This window comes from Octopus bimaculoides, chromosome 10 (genome assembly GCF_046866305.1).
Source record: "Octopus bimaculoides isolate indiv1 chromosome 10, ASM4686630v1, whole genome shotgun sequence".
NCBI classification, from domain to species: Eukaryota; Metazoa; Mollusca; class Cephalopoda; order Octopoda; family Octopodidae; genus Octopus; species Octopus bimaculoides.
The window spans coordinates 47,949,739-47,960,839 of record NC_142937.1 but is presented as its reverse complement, the minus strand read 5'-3'; the positions used below and the strand labels follow the sequence as shown (position 1 = coordinate 47,960,839).

The following is an 11,101-nucleotide window of genomic DNA, read 5'->3' as shown; positions in this document are numbered from 1 at the left end:
TCGTCAGGTGATAAATAAATACAACTCATTAAAATGACTGTTCCGCAATGTAACTTTCCGTTTTGTAGTGAGAAAAGCAGTCAGACGGAGGAAATATTTTCATTAATATAGAAGATCAAAAATAAAATTACAGACGGCAAAAATAGAAACGAACACGCAATCCAGCGAGAAAAGTATTAAAAATAACCGTTATCAGATATGGATCTATAAACGCCCTCGGGCAAGGTGTCTGGCGCGAGTACACTCGCTCATACAAGCATTCGCAAAAATGTGACCATACGCACACGCGAGGTTTGGTGCACTCATGATCATACCTTAATGCAAATTAAGTCAAATTAATGGCTACTCAAAATTCAAACTCACTGCATTATGCAAAAGTACATTTATATGCGTGTAAGCATCTCGAGAGTCGTTCAGAAATTCGATTATCTCGTTAGTCTACAGAATAGACAGGGTTTCCTTGGAACAGAGACGGCATTTCCTGGAAATTATACCTTACTATGGACCAATACCTTACTATGGACCAATACCTTACTATGGACCAATACCTTACTATGGACCAATACCTTACTATGGACCAATACCTTACTATTTTCGCATACCTTACTATGGACCGATTAATGCTGTACTTCATTTTATCCTCCTTCAGTCGCCGTACAAAATCTGCCAAAGATGTTGAATGTTTCTTATTGATTGTCTTAAAGCTGGCAACATGGTTACAAAAACGATTCTTAAATGAATCAGCCTTCTGACCAATGAAAACATATGGCCCTCCCCTTGTGTGCACGGTACATTTATATATAAGATTTGTACTCATACAGAGATTCATCAAAGGACATTTTGATTTTTCTCTGCATGAGCATTTCTTGTATTTATTTGTATATAAGGCAATCCTAACTCCATTTACCGGCGTTGTTACCATGCTAGCTGTATCATAAGTATTTCTACTACTACAAATTGGTCGTAGTTGGTGTTTATCAATGCGGTTTACATCTCCTTGGTTGGTATTTAGATGCAAATGTTCGCTAGATCCAATAGCATTTTGCTATTGTTTATGCGATGCAAAAATTGCTCTAAATTATCAGAGTTGACGTAGGATACCTTCACAGTGTGTCGATTAAAAATAGCATGATACCGATTAGATTTAGAAAAACACTTGTCCAAAGCAGCAAAAAATTTTCCAGCGATCTTGGTTGAAACATGCAAACTGAAAATCGGGTTGAACCAGAGGACATCCTAATTCCTCTATCTGTTGTTAGGCTTATTAATTATATTATAATTTAATTAAACGCTACGCATCCATTTCCAACAAGAAAGTATATATATACATACGAGTGAGTGCACAACCGAAAGAAAAAGGCACTCAACACATTTAATGGGAGTTACATGTATTATTTAAAACAATTTGATTTGGCTCAATGCGTTTCAAGTTTTGCGGACCTCTTTCAGTCTTAGATTACCGAAGCCTGAAAGAGACGGGCTTCTGTCAAAGGCTCACGAAATTTTAAGTGGCATGGAGCCATGGAGCCGAATCAAACTGTTTTAGATTACATATATTAGATTAAATTAGATCAAGGCAAATGAACAGCGAAGCACAACGCGTGTTATGGCTAGATAGTTTAATCCGATAGTTTAATCCGATAGTTTAATCCGAAAATTCCAAGCTAGTTAACCGTTCAAATCATTCGTGAAGGCCGGGTTGAAAGGGTGGTGCACCAGTATCAGGCATCCTGAAAATTCAAGTATGTATCCAAAGAGTAATTGATACATTAGACGCAGTGAAATTTATAGTGATAGGGATGAAATGCATGGGTGTTTTGGGCGTTACTACATGTTTCCATAGCAGAATTTTATTTAGAACACAGATAAATTATGTAATTTAGCATGTTATAATACGCAATTTCATGCAACGTAGTGTAAGATCGTGTTTTCATAAAACGACACTTCTTTATGAAAACACGACTTTAAATTATGTTAAATGATGTTGCATATTGTTAGATCTCAAGTTATACTATGTACTTGTGTTCTAAATAAAATTTTGCTACCGAAACATGTGCAGTATATAATTTGTGTGTTCTTTTAAATAATAGGAAACAGAAAATGGAAGAGGTTGTTCAAGTCGTGAAAAAGTGGGTTCCATATTGTTGTCACTGAAGAATCAAGTTGGCTGTTTGTCAAGTGCTTTAAAAGTATTTCAGGTAAAATACTTCTGCTTTTATTATTCTTGCTGTTGTTATGTTTGATTTTGTTTTTAATATGTGCTTCCATTCATACAAATATACATGCACTTATCACACTCGTACATATATATATATATATATATATATATATATATATATATATATATATATATATATATATATATATATATATATATATATATATATATATATATATATACAGACGCGCACGCATATATGTATATATAAATACACTCACACACACACCTCTATATATATGTAAAATTTAACAAGCACAGGGTTTATATATAAGCTACTATAAGTTTCATGCTCGGATGGTGTAGTAATCGGACTGGCTTGTGTAGCATGCTGTTTCTATCCTGCAGTCGTTCAGGCACAAGATAAACATGGTTGCTCTCAGAGAAAAATGAATAAAACCAAGAAAAAAGAAAAAAAAGAAACAGAAACAAGGAAAGTTTTGAAGGAAAAGGAGGTATGTGTTGTATATCTTTGATCAGTATGAAGAAGACTACTAGTAATATTTTATATATGAATTAAGGCAGAGAGCTGGTAGGATCGTTAGCACACCAGGCAACATACTTAGCGGCGTTTTGTCCATCTTTATGTTCTGAGTTCAAATTCCGCGAAGGCTGACTTTACCTTTCTTCCTGTCGGGGTGATAAAATAAGTACCAGTTGAACACTGATGTCGACTTACTCCCTCCCTCGAACTTGTTGGCCTTGTGCCAAAATTTGAAACCAATATATTATATATAAATTTACAAAGGTTAGAGTGAGAGTTTAATCGGATGGGGAAAGGCTAAAATTCGGAGTGGCTGGTGTTCTCCAATTCGATAGCAGGAACTTGCCAAGATGCTTGCCTCTAGTGAAAAATTTCGGTTTCGAGTTCAGGTCTATAAGTTCTTAGATTTAAAAAGGTGTGTTCATTCAGCTATCTACATCTCTTGGGCCCATTAATGTATGGCGTAGATCTTTCTACAATACTCCGCTTAATGATATGTGGGGTATTTTGCCTTTAGGTCTCAGGTGTGGCTAGCTAACTTGGTGCTTTTCTTCTAGTCTATATACTCGAAAGGAGACAGGTGGCTAGCGTATCTTTTCTTGAAGTGACGCATTTTCTCTGTAAGTAGCCTTGTTTATTTTGAACCTGAACGATTGCAGGGTTGTACACAACATGCTATCCAAACCAGTCCGATTACTGTATTATCTATGCATCATATAAATCTTGTATTTATTAACTAATTCTTATCTCTTGTTGGGTGTCGTTGGATGGAATACTTTTCGTCGATCCAGCCAACAACAGAACAATACACAACACACACACACACACACACATACATACATACACACACACACACACACACACACACACACACACACACACACACACACACACACACACACACACATATATATATATATATATATATATATATATATATATATATATATTCGTGTTCAATGGAACTTTAAGAAATTTTAGTTTCACGTAACGGTTTATTGAGGTTGAATAAGCGAAACTTAAAGCCCCATTGAACACGAATTTTATAATAAATTTGACTCTACTGTCAGTAATGGGTGGGTCACTTTCATTGATATATCATTCTTATTCTTAAATTTGCTTTAAAATAATAACGTAACACACGTGAGCACGCATACGTACACACTCACGGATACGAAGAATAGCAAAAGATGTCAGAGATCAACAATTTAACCTGTTCACACCTTTCAGTGATTTCTTTTCAAAACATTGATGTGTACAGTCGACCGTATAGCCGAGTGAACAAAACGTTTGTTGTTCCGATATGTAATACTGTTTACCTTGCATATGACCGTACACACACACACATACTTACGCACATACCTCACACACACACACACACACACACACACACACACACACACACACACACACACACACACACACACACACACACACACACAAATACACATATGCTCATATATCCATTTTCAGATGTTCTCTTCGTACGGAAACCGTGTGCAAACGAGAAAGAGCATCATATTTTAGTAAGCATAGACCATCAACGACATTTCTCCATTGTTCTCGACTCTGGGCTATCTTCTTATGCCTCTCTCCTCTCTCAGGTCCAGTTTGGTTTTGAATTGTCATCGACACTGCTGTAACTTTACTTTTTTTCTAGGTAGGCCTCTATTCTTTGAGCCATTCAGCATCAGAAGCCTTACCGGGAGCTTGCGTTCCGTTGGCATTGCTCTGAGGATCATTGAACCACACAAGCCCCCACACCGCAAAAAAGGACTGAACTTTGTGGTGGAAACAAGGAAGAGATGGTAAATAAAGGTGAAGAGGGAGAGAGTGAAGTTCTCATAATCGTGTTCTTTAAATTCATTCCTGCCCAACTGTATCGGCCCGTATCCTTTGACATAAAACAAACGGTCCTATATAAGAAGAGAAAGAAGGTTCGAAAAGCTGCTACGGTCAGAGTAATTTGGTGTTAGAGAAATCTCTCTCCCCACTTATTGCTTTCTTACACACCTTTCTTTATCCTTTTCTCCCTCTTCCTTTCACTTGCTATCCTCCCGATTTGTATCTCTTGTTTACTTTCATCGTTTTCTCTCTCTCTTGCCCTCTTCTATCTCTTTTACCCTCTCAGCTTCTCTCTCTCTCATGCACAAATTCACAAATACACTAACATAGAGACAAATATTTATGCTGATAAAGAAAACAACAATTTGTGGCGTTAATAAAGTTTGCTCTTTCTCCATCACTATTTAGGACAACAAAGTCAACGTCACACACATCGAATCGCGCAGGTCGCAGATGGAAGACAGTGAATATGACATTTTCATCAATGTAGAGTCCAGTAAACTGGCTATAGAAGACCTTCTCGAAAAACTTCAGCTCCAAATTCCTGATGATGTAGGAAATGTGAAGGCATTTCCCACCTGTCCTGAAGAACCAGATGGTATATATTTAATTTGTAATTCAAAGTTATCTTCGAGCAAATTTTTGTTTTAGGAACGCGGTGAGTGCCATGAGTTGGAACTAAGTTTATTGTGACCTAGTTTCGATACTCTATTGGAAAAGTTTCACTCTACATACGTCAATAATACTCTTTCAAAATTCAAAAGGGAATAAATTGCAAATTTGCCAACCAATGAAATCAATAGTGTTAAAAACTATTAATAGATACAGTTTATTATAAAAAAAAATCAAGCAGTATATATATGATACTTAATGTTTGAATTGATTTATTACTCTCGTAGTAACAAAAGAAAATCTATAGAGAGCAGAGAGAGAGAGAGAGTTACTGCTGTTGGCATCACTGTTAGCAATCCTCAATACAAAACAAATTTGATGGATTCTGGGTAGCTACTAAATTTGTGAATTTTATAAATCAATATTTTAGTTTTATTTCATACCATATTCATGTCATTTTCCTTAATATTGCAAGGCTATTAAAATAAATACAATTTTATATTTTATATACTAATGAGCGATAACGATACTACTACTACTACTACTACTACTACTACTACTACTACTACTACTACTACTACTACTACTACTACTACTACTATTACTACTACTAGTAGTAGTAGTAGTAGTAAACCTTTCTACATTAGGCGCAAGGCCTGGAATTTTGTGGGAGATTACATCAACCCCAGTGCTCAGCTGGCACACATTTTATCAACCCCGAAAAGTGAAAAGCAAAGTTAACGCCGGTGCAACGTACTCAGAGCATAAAGTCGAAAGAAATGTCGCCAAACATTTTTGTCTGTCGTGCTAACGAGTCTTCCAGTTCGCCACCTTCTACTAGCTCTATAATAAATGATAATAATAATGATCCTATTTACTATAGGTACAAGGTTAGCAATTTCGGGGGAGGAGTAAGTCTATTACATCGACCCCACTACTCAGCTGGTACTTATTTTGTCGACCTCGAAAGAATGAAAGGAAAAGTCGACCGCGGCGGAATATGAACTCAGACCGTAAGGACGGACAAAATGCCGTTAAGCTTTTTGCCCGGCGTGCTAACGATTCTGCTAGCTCACCGCCTTAATAATGATGATGATGATGATGATGATGATGATGATGATGATGATGATAACAAAACCTTCTTACAAAACCACTGCAACTGAATTGGCCAAATATCTTAAAACAACTAGCAACTGGATGTTAAAACTCATTGAAAATCACGAGAGAGGTAAGAAGCTTCACTGTTTTTAAGGAAATCTCTGCATGGTAAATATTGGCCCGTAGTAAACAAGCTGAGATCGACCAGAAGCATATCCATCAGTGGCTACAAAGCTCTGGCTAAAGGTAGAGTGTGAAGGCTTCATCTTAGCAGCTCAAAATCAAAGCTTATTGAACTGGAACAACCAAGCCAATGTGATGAAAAATAGAGTAGATCCAAAGTACCGATTCTGCAATGATAAAATTGAAACAGTGAACTAGCTGATCTCTGGAGGTAAAGTTTTAGCACCAGACATGATTGGTCAATATCTACACTGGTTAATGTATAAAATCAAAACTGTTGACAAGTGGAATAAGTGTTACCCTGAGGCTGTAATTGAAAGAAAATGTAACGATTCTTTGGCACTTCCTAGTACATACTGACAGAACGATCAAAGCTAATAAACCGGATATTATTGTAAAAGACCAAAATGATCGACATGAGCATTCCTTGTGGTCATAATATTTCGACAAAAGAATTTGACAAACTCTGAAAATATAAGATTTGCTTATTGAAATAGAAAAAAATGTGGTGTCTCAAGGCAGTCATAATACCACTAATTGTAGGTGGCTCTAGGAATGATCAAAAAAAGGAACGGAAAATTATTTGAGAATGATTTCTGGCTTACCAGCTCTGTAGGAAATGCAAAAGATTGTATTAACTGGTACATCACATGTATTGAGAAGAGCATTGCCGCTTTGAGAACGATTACCATTCATGTAAATAATTTTTTTTATAATCTAACTTTATTTGATTCTGTAAATAAGCAGAACAATTTGGTATGTTTATTTTAATGGCCTATCAATGTATACAGTGAGTTTCGGAAAAACTCTGCAAGAAAAGGAAACAAAACTGATAGAAGAAAAACCCATAGTAATATAGTAATAATAATGATGATGGTTTCTAATCATGGCACAAGTTTAGCAATTTTGAAGGGAGAGGTTTAGTTGATGCCAAAAGACCCCACTACTTGGCTGGTACTTCATTTTTTTATAGACTCTAAAGGATGAAAGGTAAAATTGACCCTGGTGAGTTAGGTACTCAGGTGTGAAAGTTAGCCCTAAAACTTTGAATGTAAAGAAGAAAGAAAGAAACAAATTTAAGATGATAACAGTAATTCTTATCGTATGGGAAGTATGACAAGCTGAAATTATTCCAAAATGGTAGTTAAGGATTTTGACGGAGATTCTTGCAGTCATCGATTGTGTCCTTGCACTGAAAATGATGAATAGTAGTACACAAACACACACACACGCACGCACAGAGATAGATATAGATATGTATGTATGTATGTATGTATTGACCGTTGACTGAACACTATTCAATTTTTTTTCTCCGTGTTTTTCTCCTTGTCCCCGTATTCTTTCTGTTGAAGAGCGTAGCTCGAAACGTCAAAGACTTTCCGTATTCCCGAGCGTCATACTAATATATACTTTTGTTATTTACACCACCTGTCCTCGTCTGTTGTTATTATTTGTATATTCTCCTGTATATATATATATATATATATATATATATATATATATATATATATATATATAAATATATATATAGTATGACTGCCGATTCGTTAGACGAGTAATGACCATCACAGGAATGCCTGTTCAAAATCTTTGGCCCAATAAAGCTCATAGGCCCTCCTCAACGTATTGTCATGATCTAGAGACAAGCCGTGACAAGATATCTAGTGCCAACGTGGGTCTCAGGCTCAAGAATGTGGGAGGGCCATGATCTCAGACGCAAGCAGAAGGTCCCCCAAAATGTCCAACGCCATTCCCTACACATTCCGTTTAATATCAGACTGATCATCTCCTAGACATACTTTATCAAAAGCTCACTCCCAGTGGTCTTCTAGCATGGCAGACACCAACCCGGAATTTCTGAGTGTCCCTGCTATCGCTTGGTAGTATTTGAACCTACACTGGGTTGATTCCTCCTTTTACAGGTAATATTTTAGTCCTACTAGTTTTCTAGCAACTATCCTGAGCTGGTTAGAGTGATGGGGTGCCAGTTTAGTCACCGACGACCTGACTACACAACAGGTTGAAGTGGATTCTGCGTTACCAGCAGCCTTTGTGAGAGACTTTACACGTGACCTGGCATACATACATACATGCATGTGTAAATTTACATACATACTTACATATATATGTATATGTAAATATATACACACACACACACACACACACACACACACACTATATATATATGTATGTATATATGTATGTGTGTGTGTATGTATGTATGTATGTACTTATGTATGTATATATATATATATATGTGTGTGTGTGTGTGTGTGCGTGTGTGTATATATGTATATGTATTTGATGGTTGATTTAAATATGCAAAATATCAGTCGATATGCTGCAGTCAGAGGTGTCAGCTGAAAGATTCTGCGATGAATAGTTTGCCTTATCGAGTCAGCTGCTTATGATTCCAAGTAGTCTCGCTTGAATGGATTTTGTATTTTAGAGTCGATAGAATAAATGTCACTACTCTAAATTGCCGTGTGCCAAATTAAAAAATGTATCTTGATTTGATGTTGACGAAAACAGGTCATGTTTTCCTATCACTGAAAATTGGAAAATTATTTCACGTCTTTTTATATTATCGAATATGCTAGTTGCAGACAAGGGATGTTTCCAATATCAGAAATTAGATTAGATAACCAAATACCATTTTCTTTTATTTTTATTTGAAGAACACTGATTAGATTCATAACAAATGCAGTCATTGTTGCAGGGGTCATTTTAATATTAAGGATTACTGCTACTAGATTACATGGCTCAGTTTTGATCCATGACCTCCATTAATACAGAAAAAGAAATTAATAGATCATTTTGATAATGAATAGTTTCTCACAGCGTTGTATTATCAGGAAATATATTTGAAAGAAATATGGCATCAATATAAATGTTTATCTTGGTCAATAGAACTCCCATGCTTGTAATGCTAGTTTTGTTGTATAAGACCAGAGTGTAAAATAGAAAAGGTTTAATTATATAAAGAAGGCCAACTTTCGATTGAATCCCTCCTTCCGATAAATGGATGCAGTACTTACATAGAGAAATTTTGCCATATGAGGCAGAAATTAGTTTACTTGTAAAGAAAAAAAACGGGAGATTTCTATATTTCGAGTCAAGAAACAACGAAAGGTTTACTACAAAATAGCGATTACAAACTGCAGTCATTCATACTACAGTTATGTGAAAAAATATTTTTGTTATTATTCAACATTTAGGGAAGCGTTTTAGTCATCTAGTTATCGGAATTTGAAAGATAAATGGTTTCACTTCAATCCTGTGGACTAAAAGTGACTTTCATACTAAAACAAATAAATTAGTTTAAATAGAAATTGAGAGTTAGTTCAGACTGTTTACTCTTACTTCAAAAGATTGTGTGTGTATATATATATATATATATATATATATATATTTTACATTAACTTAAAAAAGTGTATTGAAGAATGGTGTATATATTTTAAAGTGTATATAATTTAGATGTACCTGTATACAACATAATTTGCATAGAATTAAAATCATGTTTGTATATAGATTAGCCAATTTTCATGCAGATATTTTGACAATTACTTGTGACAATACCCATTTGGCAAACATTGCAAGCCGGCAAAGGCGGCGAGTTGGCTTAATCGTTAGCACGCCGGGCAAAAGGCTTAGCGGTGTTTCGTCTATCTTTATTTCCCAAATTCAGATGCCGCCGAGGTCGACTTCACTTTTCATCCTTTCGGGGTCGATAAAATAAGTACCAGTTGAGCACTGGAGTCGATGTAATCGTCTTATTCCTTTCTGCGAAATTGTTAGCCTTGTGCCAAAATTTGACACCATTCAGTAGGATTCTGACTTCTAACTTTAAAATAAGTCACCGAAGTGCTCAAGAGAAAAATCTTCTTTTACTATTATTAAAGCTACCTTTATTGTTGTTTTTTAAAAATTTTATATTTCAGATGATATAGTGTGGTTCCCTCGCAAAATAGCGGAATTGGACAAATTTGCCAATCGTGTACTAATGTATGGTCGCGAACTAGATGCCGATCACCCTGTAAGTGTCATTGAGTAAAATATCTTCTAATTTACCATCAGCCCATAATTAATTATTTATGTTCGTTACAGTTTGTGTAAGACTTAATTTTTGTGGAGAAGACTGTTTTATCACACCGATTACAAGCGTGCTAGCAAGGTGATGAACTGGCTCGCACGCACACACGCACGCACGCACGCACACGCACACGCACACGCGCATGTACACACACACACACACACACACACACACACACATTATAGGCGCAGGCGTGGCTCTGTGGTAAGAGGCTTGCTTCCCAACAACATTGTTCCGGGTTCAGTCCTACTGCGTGGCACCTTGGGAAAGTATCTTCTACTATAGCCTCGGGCCGACCAAAGCCTTGTGAGTGAATTTGGTAGATGGAAACTGAACGAAGGCTATCGTTTATATATATATATGTGTGTGTGTGTGTGTGTGTGTGTGTGTTTGTGTGCTTGTGTCAGTGTGATCCCCACCACCGCTTAACTACTGGTGTTGGTGCGTTTGTCCCTGTAAATTAACTGTTCAGCAAAATAGACCGATAGAATAAATACTAGGCTTTAAAAAAATCCTGGAGTCAGTTTGTTCGGCTAAAACCTTTCAAGGTGGTACCCCAGCATGGCCG

The 11,101-nt window shown here is 36.2% G+C and overlaps 1 protein-coding gene across 1 annotated transcript in view; it reads left to right on the top strand.

The window, feature by feature from the left end:
• The window catches only part of LOC106875341 (tryptophan 5-hydroxylase 1), an 83,014-nt gene that overhangs the window by 28,190 nt on the left and 43,723 nt on the right, over positions 1-11,101 (top strand). The window contains exons 3-5 of the mRNA XM_089358600.1: positions 2,091-2,198; positions 4,956-5,145; positions 10,382-10,476. Coding sequence (XP_089214726.1) covers positions 2,091-2,198; positions 4,956-5,145; positions 10,382-10,476 — 393 coding nt within the window. The remainder of the gene's footprint in view (positions 1-2,090; positions 2,199-4,955; positions 5,146-10,381; positions 10,477-11,101) is intronic.